Below are 18,850 nucleotides of genomic sequence, written 5' to 3' on the forward strand. Positions count from 1 at the left end.
GTGTGTGTGTGTGTGTGTGTGTGTGTGTGTGTGTGTGTGTGTGTGTGTGTTCGCGCGCGTGGTGACTGTGGAAGATAACCCAGAGCGCCCCTCGAGCATGCTAGGCACACTCTCCACTCCTGGCTTCGCATCCTTGCTTACAAGTTAAACTGGAGAGCTGGAGAGCTGGACACTGTGCTTTCTGCCAGGGATCCTGGAAGGTTCTGGTTCCCCCATCCAAACTCGAGGTTCCAGCCTCAGCTTCTTTTCTCTGACCAGGCCCAGAGCAGCTCCTATGGAGCCTGTGGTAGCGTGAGCCTCTGGAAAAGCTCTCCTCTGTCCAACTCTAGCTTGACAGAACTCTCCTTCCTCTGCAGACCATACTAGGGACAAAAGGAAAATAGACTCTGGCTGCTCCAGCCAACCCTAGGGCCAAGATGGCCTCCCTTAGAGGTCTGGATGGACCACCCTTGTGGGGCCCCAGAGTGGCCTGAGCCAGGGTCACAAGGGCAGGAGAGCTCCACCCCTCTTCTCCCCCTCCTGCCCTCCCTGGCCCTCTTGCTGTCCCTGATTCACCCCAACCCCCCCTTCCTCTAACTTCTCTGTCAATTCTCTCCTCTCCGTTCCTAGAAGTGAGAGTCCTGAGATACAGGAAGAGTGAGTAGCTGCGGTGGCTCGCGGGCTCGTGGCTGAGGCGAGGGGTTGGGGAGGTGGCTTGCCCAGAAAAGTAGGCAGAATGGGCCTGGGACTGAGGAAAGGGCTTGCTAGGGGCCAGCAGATGAGAGGACCTGATCCCCCGAGAGCACCCACCCACGGCATCTCAGCATCCAGTGCCTGGCTTCCAGCTTTGCTTAAGTTAAGGAGCCGGCCGCACGCTGTCCTTCTCTTTGGGATGTGCTCAGGATCACCAGCCCTGGTATCTAAGGGCCTTTAATCTAACTTTATTCCTGCCCGGATCTGGGGCACTATGGTCCTCCCCAAGTGCTCCTCTGACATCCAGTCACCTCTGCCAGCCCTGCTGGAAAATGCAAACTCTGTCCAGGTATTTGCATGCCTTTGGCCTGGCCCTTCTTCCTGTGCCCTCTCCCATGTCCTCAGTAAGCTCCTCCTTCCAAGGTCCCCCAGGGCTGCGCAGTTGCTTTGCCATAAATGTATGCTCTGCTTGCAGTCAGTATGTCTGCTGTCTGTCTGTGGGTGTGGGACCAGGGAGGGTCCAGCTGGGTGGCACACCAGGGTCCTGAGTCTCTTATGGCCTTGGAGGCTCCAGCTGGCTCAGTCCAAGGGTCACTGGCTTTGCTGAGGAAGGGAGAGGGCCATAGGGAGACTCCGCCCTAGTGGGGCTGAGCCAGAAAACCTGGGACAAAGGTTGGGTGGCTAGTCAGGTCCGTGCTTTGGAGCTGGGCAGTCGATGGTGGGCAGACATCTGCTGGAGTCCCTAGGGCTGGCCCAAGAGCCACCATGAACTCCCAGGGGCCTCTAGGTGGGGGCCGTACGCCCAGTGAGTAAGACTTGGTGGGGTCACCATGGACTGGGAACTGATGGCCCACCTTTGGGTGCCCTGAAAGCTACCTTCGGTATCCCTGGATCTGGAGAGCTTCCTCTGGGCCCAAAGGTGGGCCCCACCCATCTGGTTTGGAGAGGGGACCTTGGGGGCAGGAGGGAAACATGAATGGTACCCTTCTCTCAACTGAGCACACCTTCTTCTGTGAACAGGCACCAAATCTTTCAACATGATGTCCCCGACAGGCGATAACTCAGAGCTGCTGGCTGAGATAAAGGCAGGGAAGAGCTTGAAGCCGACACCACAGAGCAAGGGGCTGACCACAGTGTTCTCAGGCAGTGGGCAGCCAGCCTCCCAGGTAGGCACTGGCCGGGTGCCCCGCCCGGGCTCCCAGTGCCTGCCCAGTACTCAGCCCAACTGCTTCTCCCGGCAGCCTGAGTCACCACAGCCGTCACCACAGCCTCCGGTGTCACCTGCGCCATCTAGGGCTCGGAGCCCCACCCCACCAGCCTCTGGGCCTCAGCCACTGCTCAATGGCAGCGTAGTGCCAGCACCACCTGCCACCCCCGCACCAGGAGTGCATCTGGATGTGGAGGCCCTTATCCCCACACTTGATGAGCAGGGCCGACCCATCCCGGAGTGGAAGCGCCAGGTGATGGTCCGGAAGATGCAGCAGAAGATGCAGGAGGAAGAGGAGCAGCGGAGGAAGGTGGGTGGGCAGGGCTTCCTAGACAGCCCTGGGGTCTGCACTAAGAGCCTACAGCCTGTTTCCCATGTCACCTCTCAGCCTCTGTTGACCCTTTGACTTCCAGCAAAGTCCATTAACCCTTGGAGAAAAGCAGGAATATAGGTTACCCTACATATATTGGTCTCAGTCTTTTAGCGGTTCCCTTGGAGTGAGCTGTCAGTGTTTATCAAACTCGAATGTGCCTTCAAGTCACCAGGGGCCTTTTTAAAGAGCATATTGTGCTTTGGGGTCAAAGGTTGAGATTCTGCATTTCTAACAAGCTCCTGGGTGGATCCACACCGAGTGGCCAAAAGAGGCCTTCTTTGCATCCAGACGGACTTGAGCTCCTTCCTGGTCCTGTTGCTGAGACTTGCTCAGCCTTACCTTCCACATCTGTAAGATGATTTGGTTATCCAACGGATGTTCCCTGACTGCCATGTAGTGTGTACTGAGGTTGTGTCCTCTGAGGGTTCACAATGAATGTACCAAAGCCTGCTCTCAAGGTTGCTGTGGAGGGGTAGGGGTGTGTGTGTGTGTGTGTGTGTGAACAAGCAAGTAAGTGTCCCAATGATGTGACAGTGACAACTTGGGGAAACAGAAAATTGAGCTTTGGAAGACACTGGGTGGGTCGGGAACAGCAGACTGAGGCACCAATCAACCAACAGGTTGACAGTTACGGGTTGGGGGTGGTGACAGCATAAAGTGTGGTGATGTGGTAGCCCAGGGTGAGATGGGAACGGAAGATACACAGGAGTGGATTAGGAAGAGTGTGGGGGTGAGGAGAGAGGCTGCGGGAAGAATGGGTTGGTCAGAAAGTCACAGCGGATATGTCTCTGGGGTGACCCTGCAGAGTGTGGTGGCTTGTGGGAGTCCGGATACAGGTTTGGGCTAGCTGCCTGAAAGGGATTTAGGCCCCTAAGCATGCTGGGAGTAGTTCATTGGGAAAGTGGGGTCAACTGTAACTTTTATGAGTCTCTTTACGAGTGGAGTAGGAGAGGGAAAGAGAGAGATGAGGAAGAGAGGGAGGAAGGGAGAGAGACAGACAGAGGGGAAGGCTTTCATCTGGGCATGTGAAACACTGACCACTGGACTAGGCCGGACCTGGACCACACAGAAAGCCTGAGAAAGGCTCTGTGATCTAGTGACAGGAGAGACGCGCTGGGGTCTAGCTTGGAAATAGCAGGCTGCGGGTCAGTTAGGGGAAGGCCTCTGTGCCTCTCTCAGCTTCAATGCCTTTCGCATGTTCTTTGGGTGGTGTAATGAGCGACCACGCCAGGCGTGGAGCCCCGTCTGCAGGCCTGCTTTTCCTGCCTCAGGCAGCACCGCAGCCCCATCCAGTGCCCTCTACCAGCAACCAAAGTGACCACTGCCTAGAGTCGGGAGCCGAAGCCTCACTGCAGTACAATCTCTCCGCCAGCCAGGCGGCCAATCCTTGTAAACGCAGCCCAACGGAGCCATTACACCACCCAGGACTAGCAAAAGGTCGCCGGCTCTGCTGCGGGAGCTGGGCCAGAGGGAGACGCGCCCCCTCCCCTCTTTTGTCTTCCCCGCATTAGCTAACCGCTGCCAGCTCCTGTTGCTACCCCCCGGAGGGCTGGAGGTACTCCCGCGAACACAACGCCATCCTGGGGCCTTTTGGCGAACTCATGACTGAGGCCGATATCCTCCGCATCGAACAGCAAATTGAGAACCTTCAGGTGCTGCACAAGGCAAAGAAACTGGAGGCTCGCCTGGAGCAGCTAGAACTGGAGTTGGAGCAGCTGCTACCGATTTCGGCCGCCTTGTCGGCTCCGCGCTTCACCGTCGACCCACGCCGCATGCACGGCCACGCGCCCAACCTGCCGGCCTGGTGCAGCAAGATCTCCACGCTGCTCAAGAGCATGGCCACGCTGCTGGCCGCGCTGGGCGGCCGGCCCGCGCATCTGGCGGAGCTGCTAGCTGCAGACACTGGCCAACCGCTGGCGCCGCTGCCAGACGCACCCTCAAGGCCTGGACCACTCTGTTTGGGACGTTCTCATTCGCTCAGCTGGTGCCGGGAAGCGGTGGCACGGGAGATCCTTGAATGTGGCGTCTCGGTACAGGACCTCCGCGCCGCGTACGAACGGCGCGCCCAGGGCGCAGCGCCCACGCAGAGCCTGCGCCGCAAGCTCTCTCATCCCTCCACCACCCCGGACCGGGAGCCCATCCTCGAGGAGGACTACGTGGCAGTCGGTTCTAGTGAGCCGAGAGCCATCGCCAATGGCCTGTGGGCTACAGAGGAGCCCCTGGACATTTGGGACTCATCGGAACTATGGCACCAGGAGGAAGCTCTTCCGGAGCCTGAGCAATTGGCTAGCAGGCCGCCGCTCTCCACCGAGTTGCCTGGCGTCCAGGATTACATCGACATGCGCAAGGAGCGCATCGTCTACCTCTTCCTGGAGCACTGGCGCAAGTGGACCTTCCAAGGACCCGGGCGTCATGCCCAAGCGCGCCTGCGCAGACTGCTGCCCCGGGTTGTGGCCTCCGGCGCCGGTCCCCTCCCAGAAGCAGAAGACATTCTCCAGCAGCAACCAGCTGGTGAGGATTCGGACCATGGCCCTGAAGAGCGGCTGCTACAGCTGCTAAAGCAGCGACAGGTGGTGGGCAAACTGCTGGGCCACTGGAGGAGCCTGCTAAGGCAGGTGCCGGCGCGCCGGGCACCAGGCTCAGAGCTTACACATGGTCTGTACTGGCCCGAGCACTTCCTGCCACCACTAGACAGTGGCGCTCCGCGGAGTTACGACAGTCTCACCCTGGATCTTTTCATGCTAGGCTACTTCCAACTGCTGGAGATGGGTCTGAGCAGAGAGGAACGGAAATTCCGTCACCTGCTGTGCTACGAGATGTTCGACCGTCTGGGCAGCCACCCGTGGGAGCTTATCCGCCAGTTCCACCGTGCAGTGCTTGAGGAGGTGGAGGCCGGTACGCGTAGCTGGGACGATGGCTTTGAAGACCTCAGGCGCCAATTCTTCGGAGACAGCCCCGAGTCTGAGCCGGCTCCAGAAGAGACCCAAGAGGAGGAGAAAGAAGAGGCGAAGGAGCAAGACCAGGAGGGAGAGGAGGAGGAGGAAGAGAAGGAGAAGGAAGAGAAGGAGAAGGAAGAGGAGGAGGAAGGGAAGGAAAAACTGGAAGAAGAGGAGAAGAGAGAGGAAGAGAAAGACAGGGAGAAGAGAGGGGAGGAAGAAGAAAAAGAGGAAAGAGAGAAGGAGCCCACTGAAGAATCCGCTCCATCACAGGACCCATCAGAGGACCCAACCCCTGCGCCACCACTGCCTCCCGCTATACTTCCTCCAACCTCAGACCTGCCTAGTCCAGAACCCCCAACTGAAGAGCCCCTGGAGCTGGTGTCTGAGATGGGCGAATTCAGTAACGAGGCCATTTGCCGTTATATTGACCGAAGCTTCTCCTTTTGGAAGGAGAAGGAGGCAGAACTCTTTGACATCTGATAGCAAATTTAAAGTTTAGTCTTGTGCCTAGGATGCCTGTCTGACATTTAGAGGCCAGAATGAGACAGAAAGAAGCAGGGTTTCAAGAAGTTTGCTTCTTTGGAACCTTTGAAGTCCTTAGGAGGGAGGAAGGCATTTGTGAGTCTGCAGAGGGCAAGTCAGGTGTTTCTCTCTGTGAAGCCAGACAGCAGAAGCATTCTGAGCTAAGGGACGCTGGTTTCCTGAAGAAGTGGGGTTCTATCTCTCCATCTCTGGGTTTTGCTACCTCCGTGGCCACCTGTGCAGTGTTCTGTGTGGTGTGTGATGTGCACAGCCCCCCCCACCTCTTCTGTAACGTGGAAGGAATAAAAACACTGTTATAGGCTGTGTTGGTACCCCTCTCCCCATGTCATTATAGCCCCATAGTTGTGAAACCTCCCCGTGCCACTAAGAAAGGAGCAAGTGTGGGCCAGCAGGTCTTCTACAGGGGAGCCAGAGGCAGCCTGGGCCTTCCTGAGCTGCCCAAGTATGTGGCACAAGCCTACATCTGCCTAGAAATGCAGGAGACAGATCTGGGGACCAGCCTTGTGGGAAATAAGGATCCAGTTACTTTTCTGTCTTCTTTTTTACCTCTTCTGATTTATATGGCTCCACCTGTACAAACTGGTTGGGGTCACTGGGGAGCAGGAGGCCCCGTCTACACAGGCCCTCACCAAGCACCATTGTCAGATTGTACCATAGGAGGCCATAAAAAAAAGGGTCTTTTTCTGGCAAACACATCTACATTCTGCTATCCCTGACTTCTCCATATCCCCTGGGTTGGATTTGCATGCCTCCAATCTGGAGGAAATCTCAGGCCAAGCTGGTCCTGAAGCTGTGGTTGTGTTTTAGGAGGAAGAGGAGGAGGCCCGGCTGGCCAGCCTGCCTGCCTGGAGACGAGACATTCTTCGGAAGAAGCTGGAGGAGGAGAGGTGAGTGGTGGAGAAGGCTTGGCATCACATCTGTCCTGACGGTCCTGGAGGGTGTGAGGCCATCTAACACTGTGTCTTTCTCTTTCCAGGGAGCACAAGCGGTAAGTATGGTCCTGGTTCAAACCTGCCACCTCTTCCTACACCCAGCCCCAGAGGTTTGTCCCCTTGCTTCTTCAAGCAGCCTATTACTTCAGACCTGGTACCATAACCTTTCAGCTCCCAATGACACAAGGCCCTTAATTATTTAGCACCTGTCCCTCAAAGCCTAGCTCTGATGCTCTGATTACATTCTTAAGTTACCCAGACCCCATGTCCTAGTAGCCTAGCATTTCACCAAGTGGGTTAGCACATCCCTGTAGTCCCCTTGGTAGGTACAGGCAGGAGGATTAGGAGTTCAAGATCATCCTTGGCTTACAGTCACCTCACAGTTAACCTGACCTACATGTGAACTCATCTCAAAACAAACAAACAACCCTTATCCTTTCTATCCTACGGTGCTGGTTTTTTTTTTCCTTTTTAAATTTGTGTGTGTGTGTGTGTGTGTATGTGTGTGAGCATGTGAGTGCAGGTGCCTGCGGGGGTCAGAGGTGTAAGATCCCGGAGCTGAGTTATAAATGGTTATGAGCTACCCAATGTGGGTGCTGGGAATCGAACTTGTATTTTCTGGAAGAGTAGTTAGTACACAATCTTCACAGATGAGTCATCTCTCTAGCTCCAAGGACAGTTCCAGGACCAATAAGCTCGATCATCCATGTCTTCCTTTCAACTTAATTTCTGTTCATAGGAATCTAGCCTGGTGCTGTCATAGATAGAAATATAGCAAGCCCACATATGTAATTTTAAATTTCATAATAGCCACACTGAAGATATTTGAAAAGATACAGGTAAATCTAATCTTAATACTTTTAACGCAGTGTATGAAAACTATTATTTCAGTATTTCAGTGTGAATGTTACTGATGGGCGCTAAGAATATAGCTCAATCTGTAGGGTGCTCACCTGGCATGCTGGGAGCCCTGGGTTCAGTCTCCAGTGTTACAAAAATCTGGAGCCCTGGAACTAGAAAGTTGGCTCAGTGGTTAAAAACACACACTGCTCTTCCAGAGGACTAAGGTTCAACTCCCAGGAGGCACAGGGAGCTCCAAACCATCTGTAACTCCAGTTCTAAAGGATCCAACGGCCTCCTTAGGCACCAGGCACATATGTGGTGTATAGATGTGCATGCAGGCAAGACACCCACACACATTCAACTAAATGAAATTGAAGACAAAGGAACCAAAACAAAACTCCTGCAGTGGTGGCCAACGTGTGTAATTCCAGCACACAGGAGGATCAGTTCAAAGTCGGCCTTGTCAACACAGCAAGCTTGAAGCTAGCCTGCAATACACCAAGACCCCTCCCCCCCCACACACACACCACACACAGATACACACAATCATTCATATATATATATATGAGATGTTTTTCCTTAAAAAATTTTAGTTTTCAAAATATCATGTGCATGCCAATTTGAACATTTTGATTGTTCCATAACCAAATAGGATTAGTAACAACCCAGTGGACAGAGCATATCTACCCTTATGCTTTTTCAGAGTTGGGACTCAAACCTTGAGTACTGTAGGCAAGCACTCTGCCACAGAGCTACACTCCCAGTACCTAGCCTTATGTCCAGAACACCTGTCCCTAGCTACTCGATGGCCTGTCCCCCAGTAATGAGATCCCCCAGCACCTCAACCCTATTCCCTGGACATTTAGATTGACAGCTTCCTAACAATTCAGGTCCTGTCTCCGATGACAGGGCTCCTGTCATGGATCCTGTGAACTCTGTAACATTCGATCCTCACACGGGGCCACCTTATGACCAGCACCTCTTTCCAGTAACATTCTTTTTTTTTTAACTTTTTTTTTAATATTTATTTATTTATTGTATTGATGAGCACACTGTAGCTGTCTTCAGACACACCAGAAGAGGGCATCCAATCTCATTACGGATGGTTGTGAGCCACCATGTGGTTGCTGGGATTTGAACTCAGGACCTCTGGAAGAGCAGTCAGTGCTCTTAACCGCTGAGCCATCTCTCCAGCCCTCCAGTAACATTCTTGTACAAAAATAATCCAACTTCAGCCTCCTCCGTGTATCCCTCTAACTCCAACATGACGACATGGAAGCCCTGGGTCCTAGACAGTGTAGGCTCTATCCTCATTAGCTCCCTCCCTCTATCCCTCCCATTGCCATCCCGGTGTCTGGGCTGCCCCAGTATCTGGCCCCAGGCGTCTCTGAGTTTTGCCACCCATAAACAGAAAAGAGGAGGAGCGGCAAAAGATGGAGGAAATACAGAGGGCGAAAGAACAGTCGGAGAAGCTGCGGACACTGGGCTACGACGAGGCCAAGCTCGTGCCCTGGCAGCGACAGGTCATCTTGAAGAAGGGGGAGATCCCTAAGTAATAGGATTCTCGGCCTCTTGCGTGTAGCCTCCTAAGTTCTGAAAGATGGGGAGCGGTCCCCAGCCCCCGCCCCATCCTGTCAGGTTGGTGCGGAAGGGCTGGGAGCCTTGCCGCCCTTCCCTTCGGTGCCGGAACCCTCCCTATTCCCCTCCCTGGCCCCACATCCCCAACCCTGCTGCTGGAGTGCTCTCGCGAACCCCTGCTGTCGCCTGGAAAAAGTGCCCAAGCTGCTGACGCAAAAAGAAAAAAAAAAAAAAAAGAAATATGCTGCTCATTTGCATAGTCACTTACATATATTTTCATGTTCACCGACCCAGCCTGAGCTCTCCCCAGCCTCGTGGGTGGTGACTTTTCCTGCAGGGCGCATGCCCTGCTGCAGCCCCCTCCCCCGCAGCCCGGAACCCACATTGCCGGCGCATCCTGGGTGGAGGCAGACCCCGAGCTCGGGGAAGGGGTTTTCCTCCCTCCACGACCCAGATCTGTGCTGGCCAAAGTCGCTGCGTTTCTCATCCCCAGCGAGGGTTTCCTCTCAGTCATTTGTTTACCAGAAAGGATGAAACTTGCCTGTTGGGGCGGAGCTGTCGCTCCTGAGGGGCCCCACCTTTACATCCCGCCCCCTCCCCAATTAAGCCTTCCAAGTCCTCAGCCAGGACCCTTAGCTCCCCTGATCCTTTCACTACCCCAGCGGTAGTGAAAGTGGAGGGCTAGGGACCCTGCAACTGTACCCGCTCCTCACCCTATCCCCACCCCCTTCCTTCCCCCATTAAACCTCTATCCGCCAACTGTGCCTCTCATTCACTCTCACTCGCCGTCCTAGTGACTTTCTCCTTCTGAAGCCACTGTGTAGTGGCGGACACGGGAAGGGGTGGTGTGGGAGCCCAGGAGGACACTGGGTTCCACTGTGGTGCCTCAGTTCCCAAGGAGTCAGGACCCCCAGCCCACTCAAAGCCTGGGGAAACAAAGAGAACCAGTGCGCCACTTAACACCCCTAACCCCCACTGAAACACCAAACAGCTGCTTTTCTTACGAAATTTAATACCAAGTCCAAACTTGGGCTACTTAACAGCTGAGCAACCAATCACTTGACCCCTTCTGGTATTTCTCCATGACGCTTCCCTTAGTTGGAGCTCCATGCTGCAGGTAAGCAAGGGTGAGACAGCCAGCCCTGCTACGCAGGACCACGGCAGGGGGTAAGTGACATAAAATGTCTACACGCATAAGTAACAATACTTAAGGCTCCTTCAAGGGTCACTAGAGTGTCAAAGTGGCTGAGGGACCTCATATCACGGGCCGCGCTGCAGACGGCTGCGCAGGTCCTCAGCACAGCCTTCCAGCCCCATGCGCTCCAGGGCCGCATAGATGGCACCCAGGCCTGCAGGCTGCTGCTGACGCCAGCGCTTGAGCATCTCATACTGCTGGTCTCGGAAGCGGCAGATCTCCACCTCCACGGCCTCGATTTCTGCCTCCCGCAGTCCCAGCGTGCGCACGAACTCCTTCCACCGGCGTGCTGGCACCGCATCCATCACGTCGTAGAGCTGCGGGCCAGGCTGGAGCACAGCAGCTGGAGAGCCTGCAGGGGGCGCTGGCGGGAGCGGGGATGCCAGAGGAGGGCCTGAGGTGGGGTTAGAGATATGAGGATACTTTTTTTTTTTTTTTTTTTTTGGTTTTTCGAGACAGGGTTTCTCTGTGTAGCCCTGGCTGTCCTGGAACTCACTCTGTAGACCAGGCTGGCCTCGAACTCAAAAATCCACCTGCCTCTGCCTCCCAAGTGCTGGGATTACAGGCGTGCGCCACCACTGCCCGGCTATGAGGATACTTTCCAACAGAGGCCCTAACGGATCTCTTTGGGTAGGACAGTTACCACCCATGAAGACAGAAGTCGACCGTGAAACAACAGTGTCCCACCTTGGACTTGGGAAGGGAGGGTCAAATGTAAACCATTATGCTCCCTTACCAAGAGTTCTGTTTGGCAGCTGATCCCAGGGTTGTGAGGCCTGCCGGCAGACCACCTCCTGAGTCCGGGATAACCCAGGGGTCCAGTTGTTGCCTACCAACTGGACCGTGGTGCAGACTTTCCCAGTACTGTTTGGGGGTGCCAGGAGGATGTGGGCGCTGTCTGAGGCTGAGAGATGGGTAGTCTAGAAGATGGAAGGCACCAAGTCAGTCACGAGTATCTAGAAAGGCCCTTTGCTGGTCTCTAGCTAGGGGTGGACATTCCCTGGCTCAGGTACCAGAATTACCTCCCACAGGCTCTGTGTACACACACACACGCACACACACACACACACATATGCCCCTGTGGCCCAGCAGAAGGGCTACTGTGTTTGCCTGGAAGTCTATCTCCAAACCCTTTTGAAAATGAATGTGGCCGGGCAGTGGTGGCACACGCCTTTAATCCCAGCACTTGGGAGGCAGAGGCAGGCGGATCTCTGAGTTCGAGACCAGCCTGGTCTACGGAGTGAGTTCCAGGACAGCCAGTACTACACAGGGAAACTCTGTCTCGAAAAAAAAAAAAAGTGAACATTAGGCCAGAGTACTTGTCTGACTCCCAGAGATGGTCACTTGAGAGCAGGTGTTGGAGATAGTCCTTTCCATTGATAGCCCTTAGCACATTTGCCTGTTAGGTCTAACCTGTGCTAGCAATCACACTGAGCACAGGGAGTTGTAACTCTCCTCGTTCAGAGAGCCAGAGTTCTTCCCGGGACTGAGATAATTACCTGTGGTGAGGCAAGGGTCTCTGTCCCATCTGTGTCTGCTAATGGAGACAGAGAAGGCCCAGTCAGCACCCAGGCAAGTGCTAGTCCAGCACCTCTTGATTTCTTTTGCCCCTCACACTGCTTCCCTCCGTTTCCTCTTCTGCATTGAGTTACAGGGGCTCTAGAGCACCCATCCTTACCCCAGGCCTCTTTGTAATGCATACATGTATGGACTTACCAGTGACCACGGGCTTACAAGGCTGCCATCGACAATATGCACAGATCAAGATAGCCCCAAGAAGGATCAAGGCCCCTAGAAGCACCTGGACCCAAAGCACTGACAAAACAATACCTGGTGAGAGCCGGCTAGCAGCCACCCCGTCCCACACTGGACCACCCCAGCCTTCCCACCAGAACCCCCAGTGTTATCACCTACTCTGCTTCCAGCCACAGACAGCAGTGCAAGCCAGAGGGCAGAGGCTGCTGAAGCTCCTGCAAAGGAGTAAGGTGGGACTGTGGGCTCCTCAGGACCGCCTGACACCTTCCCCATCTTGTAAGGGGTGGACTTCTATCCTGCCCCAGAACATTCCCTAAGTATTGCTGAAAAGTCACTTGGGTCATTAATAACCATCACCATTCCGTCGTTAGGTCCTGGATAGTTGTCCTCGAACCTAGAGTCAGTGTCTGGGAAGCAGCAGGTACTCAAAGGTTTGGGAGTATCCTTTCCCCTTACTGAAGCCCTGGGAAAAACATCCTAACACCCCCATATTCAGAGGGTAAACCTGAAATCTCTCAGCTTGCCAAGGGCTAGCTAGCAGCAAATCCAGTCTTAGCCGAAGTTTCAAAGCTCTATCGGTGTAAGCAAATAAAAGATAATCTACCCTAAATACGAGAGTGGAAGGGATGAGGAAAATATATGCCCCTTTATGTATCCAAATAACCCTTTACCATTCTGCTTGCCTGAAACGACCCACCCCTTCCATGGCAGAGCCAAGCTGCCCCACTCACATCTTTCCCACCTCTAAACCTGCAGCGCCCATGCCCCAAGTCTCCACCCTGCTCCCAGCCTCCCCTCCCTCTGATCCAGCACAAGCCAGTAAGTTACGTGGGACAGGACGTGCAGCCATTGCCATGCATATAGAAGCCAGGCGGGCAGGGCCCTGCAGACCAAAAGGCAGTTTGTGTCAGGACAGCAGAGAAAGGAGCTGAAAGAAAAAGCCTCAGAGGCAGACAGCCCAGCAGAGGACTCACGGGGTGTTGTAGTCTCATAGTCCCGGCATTGGACACAGGAGAAAGGTGAGCTTTTCCCACACGGCTCCGTGAAGCAGTCAATACACCAGCCTGACTGGCAGCCACAGTGGGTGTCTGACTCTGCCGAGCAATTCCCAAGGGTCACTTGAAGGGCTGTGCAGGAATGTGAAAACACGGACGAGTCAGAGCTACTGACTGCCACAAAGAAGCAGGGGACAACCTCCCTGAGAGAGCAGCACTGGCTAGCCCCCATGAATAAAACTGCTCAAGGTTGACCAGAGGCCAAGGCACGTGGAGACAGGAAGGCTGCAGGGGAAAGGAGAAAGGTTCAGTATGTGGTGGACCGAACACAGAGGCCACTCATCCAAGACAACCTTCTGAAAAGCCATGGCCATGGCCTGCCTGTCGCCTGAGTCCTGGGTAGCCACCCCCTTACCCTCTTCATCACAGACTTGGCAGCGGGTACAGTCAGTCTTAAAGTGTCCATCTCTGGTCAAGAAGGTGCCCGGGGGACAGGGAAGGCAGGTGGAGTCCCCACAGGGTTCTGTGCAGGGGGCCTTCATGTAGTGCCCTATGGAATACAGGAAAGGGTTAGAATCAATGGCTCCTGGGACCTTCCTGCCTCCACTTTGCTTTTCCTCCCTCCATTCCTATCTCTGGCCCTTCCTTCTCACCTGTCCCTTGCCACCCAGCCTCCCTGGACCCCATCCCCAGCCTGTCTCACCCTCTCTGACCCTCACTCGGCCTACCCTCCTTTTCCGTGCCTCACCCCCTTTACCCTTCCAGCCACTTACCCTTTGGGCAGCCCCTGCAACAAAACGGGCCATACCTCTTCTGTGACTCACTGAGACAGTCACATCTGCCAGATGTGCCGCCCTGGCCCTGGCCACCAAGCAGCAGCAGCACCAGCAGCAGCAGCGGTAGGAGCAGAGGCTGGAGAACACGTGCAGCTGACCCTGGTGTGGCTGCCCCAGGAGGCGACCTCTCCCCCCTAGGCACCTCCTCCATTCCTGAAGCCCTAGCATTTGCTAAACCCACTTCTCAGGCTCTTGGGCAGAACAGGGTTAGGGGAGTGGGACCAGTTTCCCTCTCCCTGTCTACAAAACCAGCTTATGAACAGCGGAGGCCCCTCGCCAATCTTTTGCCCATTTCCCCTCCACCCAGTGAGACTCGGCCACCCTGCCCCCAGCCATGCCTTCTGAGAAGTGGAGGCCCCCAGACCCCAGGAGCCTGTGCTTCCTCTCAGCGGAAGGGCGCGCCCGAGCCTCTAACTAGGTCGCCGGTGAAAGCAACCCAGCCCACAGGGAGGTTGGAGTTGAGAGGCTCCCCCAGACCCTCCCCTCGAGGCTTAGCTCCAGGACTACAGGTCAGGTTCTGGACTGTTTCCTGGCCTCCCGCGACCCCACTCACCTCCACCACGCAGCCCCGCGGCCGTGGCTCCATTGCGGTCTGTACCGCCTCGGCCCTGGGATTGCCGCTCTGGTCGTGTAGCCCGGGGCTTCCCCACTAGCCCAGCCCCTATGTTCCTAGACTAGAGCCAGCCTGCCCGCCCGTGCGCCCGCCCGCGCCATCCAGAACAGCTCCCCTCAGGTGATGGCCAGGGTTGGGTCTGCCACTCTTCCGAAGCTAAAGGGATATGCCCCTCTACCAGATGGAGACCCTCGTCGTTGGTATGGTGCACACTGCATCCTAGAAGACGGCACAGGCTTTGCCTAAGCCTGCAAAGCTGCATCCTGAGCCCACCCTGGGTCTAGCTCCAGCCCCAAGAACCACTGTTTAGAGTCCAGAGCAAGTGACTTTTCTCTTGCCCTCAAGTATTTGGGAAAGGGTAGGGCAATCTAGGCAGGAGACCTACATCTTCTAGAATAGCTGGGTACCGACATCAGGATGGGTGAGCTTTTAGTTCTAAAGATACCATCTAGATTCTAAGAGTCTATTAGATTCAGCAAGGACAGGACCAGGAAGTTATTTCCTGGAGGTTCCAATTGATAACGACCTCCTGTCTGTGGCAGGAGACAAGCGTGGTCTCGGAATGTTGGCCTTTATCTTCCACAGGGGCCCCATTACAGCTGGGGAGACACACAGCCCCTCAGCCCAGCCCACCCCACGGGAACAGGGAACAGAGGGGGTTCCAGAAGCACAGGACTCTTTTCAGGAGAGTATATACAAGTCTTTATAGAAGAGCCAAACTCAATAAATACGCAGATTGACAGAGCCCAGCCCGTGCCTCAGAGGCCAGCATGACCAGGAGGGATAGGGGCTCATTTTATGAGTCCAAACAAGGGTGGCAGTGAAAGTCTGTGAGCCCAGCCCAGAGGATCAGGGCTGGCAACGTCAAGAGCAGAGGACAAGGAGGCCACCTGGGCAAGGGGGGAGAGTACTGCAGCCAAGGCCTGGAACTCTACAGGGCCTTCTCATTCCATCCAGTCTGGCAAAGTGCAAATTGGCCTTGAGGTGATTGGTAATCATCCTGCCTGGCGCTCTGGCACACCCGCACGAGGATGAGGCGCAGCGGGGCAGGTGCTGTGATCTCCGGGAGGCAGTCTCTCTGCTGTCCTCAGGCCGTGGTACCCTTGGGGGTCTCCTTGGTCCCCACACACAGGAGGCAGCAGTAAAGCAGGTACTGTGTCCCCAGAAGGCAGGGCTCTCTGCTGTCCCTTAATCAGTGGCACCCTTAGGGGTCTCCTGCTCATACCTCCCTGCAAGGGGTGGGGAGAAAGTCCATCCTTGTCTGGTGCCAGTCGCAAAATGGTTCTAGCTAAACTCTTCCCTCCACCACGGTCCTCTCTCCCCGTCATTTTGGTCTGCCTGGCCACTAGGGTGAGTCTAAACCTTTTTCCCATTTAAACCTCCAAAGGCTGATACTTGACAGACATGGCCGTCACTACCCAAGCCATCACAGAGTCATCTGTCCCTCCCCCAGCCAGGCCACTCACGAGGCAGTGAGCGTAGAGTTAAGCAGCAGGGTGGTCCTGATCCGGTAGAGCTGGGCCAGGGTCAGCTTCCTGTGTTGAGCAGAGATCCCTGGGGGAGGCTCAGGCTGCACCCTGGGCACAGTCCCAGAAGGCATCTCACTGCACCTACTGGCAGAATCTGCAGGCCCCCCAGTCACGGGGCTGGGTCTGTTCTCAGACTCTGACAACTGTGGGCCATGGCAGGAGCCACACACCCCTGAGCCGTGCCAGCCACGCTCACCTTCCTGAAGGGAGCTCTGAGTCCTAACTCCAGGGGCTGTAGTGATCAGGCACAGTTCTGACAGGCTGCGACTGGGAGCTGGGGGCACGACACTGGTGGCAGTTCCTGACAGTAACTGTAGGAGGCTAGCCTCAGATTTGGACTTGAGCAGGTGGGGCGGGCGAGGGAGCAGCTGGACCGGAGTGCGGCGGCGGAGGCGGGGTGAGGGTGGGAGTGAAGGGGTCTGAGGCACAGGCACTGGCTCGACCACAGGGTGTGGAGCTACAAAGTCTTGGAGGGAAGTGGGGGACAGGGTGCCATAGGCAGAGTCCATGGAGCAGGAGCGGCCGTCCACGGGGCCCAGGGGCAGCAGCTCGCTGGTGGGAGTGATGGACGAAGTCGTGTTGCTAAGAGAGGTCTCATCTGATTGGGAGCTGAAGGGACCTCGGTCAAACTCGGGGGAGGACAGTGTCTCCCCAGGCTCTACCACAACCATGGCCAGGGTCTCAGTGGAGCCGTCTGAGGCACTGTGGGGGACAGAAGGAAGAGTCAGAAAACCAGACAATATCTAAAAGCCTAAAGCAGCCTGGAGCCCCAGCAGCTCAGAGCTCAGAGCTGCCAGTCCCTGCCAGACATCAGTACCCTTTCCTGACCTGTGACACCTGTGCGTGATCTGCATGCAGCCACATGGAATGGAGCCTGTTGAAAACGGCCCTCCATGACAGGACCCTAGCAGGAGACAGAGCTATCCCGACACTCCCGCTGGGCTCCCACCATTCCTCCGTTCAGAGAGCAATCCTAGCTGTGTCCTGAGCCAGAAGCCCTGGTCTATGGGACTTGTCCTGATGGGCTCTGCTCAAAGTTTTTATTTTCTGTGTGTGGCCTGGTCTGGGTATGTAGTTCTGGAGCTCACTGTAGAAACCATGCAGGCTTCAAACATTTGGCAATCCTTCTGCCTCTGCCTCTCAGGTACCTTGTCTTGCTGGGTAGGTTATATGTCTGCTTGTTTGTCTTTTCTTCTTCCTCTCCACTTGCCCCGCCCCCATTCGTCTAGTTATTTACTTTACATCCCAATCACTGCCCCCCTTCTGGTCCGCCCCCACCACAAGTTCCTCCCTCCATTCTTTTTTTTCCCCTTTGTTGAGACAAGTTGTTACTTTGTTGCCCATGCTGGCATAAACTTGAGGGAATCTTCCTGCCTCAGCTCTCAAGTCCTGGAGTTATAGACCCCAGGCCCAAGCTTACCATGCAGTCTTGGGTAAACATACCAGTGCTCAGAGTCGAGGCTGTTGCTGCTCTTTCTAAGGATGGTGGGAGAGCTGGCAGCTGAGGTACTGCTCTCTTCACCCTCCTCCTCCTGCTCATCCTCTTCCTCTTCCAGGCTCTGTAGGTGCTGGCTACCTGGATGCTCCTGTGCACAGAGCTGGGCACGCAGCTGCTGCAGTTGGTTCTGCAGGTTGAGGGAGCACACACAGGTGTGGTGAGCAACAGAGCCCATCTGCCCTAGACCCGTGCCACACCCTGCCCTCTCACCTGTGCGTTATAAATAGTGTCCACCCAGCTCCGGCACAAGGCCTGGCTGCTGGCCTGGAATGTGTAGGCCCCTACAGCACTGTGGAATTCATTCAGGTAGATGAGGAGGAAGGAGCCTGGACACGGAAAGGACAGGTTAGTATTGGCCCCTGCCATGGGGACCCTGTGACCAGGAGCAGGGGGCCAGAATTCCTTACCAGGGTCCCGAAGCTCCCGGCACACGACCTTGTCTACCAGAAGTGGTGGCCTGATGACCTTCGTTCTCTCTGCTCTCTTCACGGCCTTGGTCACCAAGACTAGATCAGTGAACAGGAAACAGTACACGTCCATCTGTGGAGGGGAAGCCAGAGTCACAGAGTCACCAACAGGAGGATCCTGGGGCTAGGTGCAAGCCTTTGCTGTTTTGTTGATAAAGATTTACTTGCATTTTACCTATTTGCTTAGAAATGATTTTTAGCCTTCATTTTTGTTTGCCTGCATATATGTGTTTCATGTGGACCTCTGGTGCCACAAAACTAGAGTTACCATGTGGATGTGGAACTGAACCCAGGGAGTGCTTTAACCACTGAGCAATCTTTCTAGTCCCTGCACGTCAGCAGGCAGTATGTGTACATTTGTGGGGCACGCAGAGACCAAACTCAGACTGACAGACTTGGTGGCATGTGCTACAGAGCCCAATGGCACCTGGGAGCTCAGTTTTTGCCAAACACATCCCTTTCCTATCACAAAAGGATTTTCGTAAAACCTGTCTTTTAATAAAGTATATTTCATTTACTATTTATGCATATGGATGCTTTGTCTGTATGTACATGTGCACACCAGAAGACAGCATTACACAGTTGTGAGGGTGTTGGGAATTGGTCCTAATGCTTTGTCTTAATCCGGCCCCCAAAATTGGGAATCTGCATGTCCAAATGCTGAGGGTCCCATCCCCAATTGTTTTTTTTTTTTAAAGATTTATTTATTTATTTTATTATGAGTACACTGTAGCTGTCTTCAGACACCAGAAGAGGGCATCCAATCTCACTATGGATGGTTGTGAGCCACCATGTGGTTGCTGGGATTTGAACCCGGGACCTCTGGAAGAGCAGTCAGTGCTCTTAACCGCTGAGCCATCTCTCCAGCCCCCCCC

General features: G+C 54.9%; 3 protein-coding genes across 18 annotated transcripts in view; 1 reads left to right on the plus strand and 2 right to left on the minus strand.

Moving 5' to 3' along the window:
- Window positions 1-9,846, plus strand: part of Espn (espin) — a 31,692-nt gene extending 21,846 nt beyond the window's left edge. For 4 of the 8 annotated variants that reach the window (XM_028757892.1, XM_028757893.1, XM_028757895.1 and 1 more), the window contains 5 exons: window positions 1,693-1,838; window positions 1,914-2,189; window positions 6,542-6,621; window positions 6,711-6,722; window positions 8,921-9,846. In XM_028757892.1, the coding sequence (XP_028613725.1) occupies window positions 1,693-1,838; window positions 1,914-2,189; window positions 6,542-6,621; window positions 6,711-6,722; window positions 8,921-9,065 (659 nt within the window). In that variant the 3' untranslated portion in view covers window positions 9,066-9,846. Of the gene's footprint in view, window positions 1-609; window positions 637-1,327; window positions 1,478-1,692; window positions 2,190-6,541; window positions 6,622-6,710; window positions 6,723-8,920 lie in introns of those variants that run through there. The other 4 variants (XM_028757891.1, XM_028757894.1, XM_028757896.1 and 1 more) reach the window with 2 other exon arrangements.
- Window positions 9,847-10,079: 233 nt separating this feature from the next.
- Window positions 10,080-14,596, minus strand: Tnfrsf25 (TNF receptor superfamily member 25). Of its 5 annotated transcripts, XM_028757874.1 has the most exons (10): window positions 14,422-14,596; window positions 13,806-13,944; window positions 13,448-13,582; window positions 13,012-13,164; window positions 12,866-12,920; window positions 12,197-12,252; window positions 11,999-12,097; window positions 11,782-11,819; window positions 11,019-11,202; window positions 10,080-10,676 (listed from the first exon to the last, which is right to left on the minus strand). In XM_028757874.1, exons 1-10 carry the CDS (start codon window positions 14,452-14,454, stop codon window positions 10,348-10,350), a joined length of 1,221 nt encoding a protein of 406 aa, XP_028613707.1. In that variant the 5' UTR covers window positions 14,455-14,596; the 3' UTR covers window positions 10,080-10,347. The 5 variants fall into 5 exon arrangements, with proteins under 5 accessions (XP_028613707.1, XP_028613706.1, XP_028613705.1 ...); XM_028757873.1 differs by lacking the exon at window positions 14,422-14,596 and having other exon boundaries at window positions 11,782-11,816; window positions 13,806-14,270; XM_028757872.1 differs by lacking the exon at window positions 14,422-14,596 and having other exon boundaries at window positions 13,806-14,270.
- A 558-nt stretch (window positions 14,597-15,154) lies between these two features.
- Window positions 15,155-18,850, minus strand: part of Plekhg5 (pleckstrin homology and RhoGEF domain containing G5) — a 42,835-nt gene continuing 39,139 nt past the window's right edge. For 2 of the 5 annotated variants that reach the window (XM_028757830.1, XM_028757828.1), the window contains exons 18-22: window positions 17,916-18,048; window positions 17,719-17,834; window positions 17,454-17,635; window positions 15,948-16,712; window positions 15,160-15,710 (exon numbers count right to left, since the gene is read on the minus strand). In XM_028757830.1, the coding sequence (XP_028613663.1) occupies window positions 15,701-15,710; window positions 15,948-16,712; window positions 17,454-17,635; window positions 17,719-17,834; window positions 17,916-18,048 (1,206 nt within the window). In that variant the 3' untranslated portion in view covers window positions 15,160-15,700. Of the gene's footprint in view, window positions 15,711-15,943; window positions 16,713-17,453; window positions 17,636-17,718; window positions 17,835-17,915; window positions 18,049-18,850 lie in introns of those variants that run through there. The other 3 variants (XM_028757827.1, XM_028757831.1, XM_028757829.1) reach the window with 3 other exon arrangements.

Source organism: Grammomys surdaster, unplaced genomic scaffold (assembly GCF_004785775.1).
Source record: "Grammomys surdaster isolate TR1022 unplaced genomic scaffold, NIH_TR_1.0 126185, whole genome shotgun sequence".
Taxonomy (NCBI): domain Eukaryota; kingdom Metazoa; phylum Chordata; class Mammalia; order Rodentia; family Muridae; genus Grammomys; species Grammomys surdaster.

Coding starts and splice junctions, on each gene's coding strand:
- Tnfrsf25 (XM_028757872.1), bottom strand. CDS start 14,019: ATGGAGGAGGTGCCTAGGGGGGAGAGGTCGCCTCCTGGGGCAGCCACA. Junction 13,583..13,805: donor TTGCAGGGGCTGCCCAAAGG/GTAAGTGGCTGG, acceptor TGTATTCCATAG/GGCACTACATGAAGGCCCCC. Junction 12,098..12,196: donor TGTCTGTGGCTGGAAGCAGA/GTAGGTGATAAC, acceptor TTGTTTTGTCAG/TGCTTTGGGTCCAGGTGCTT.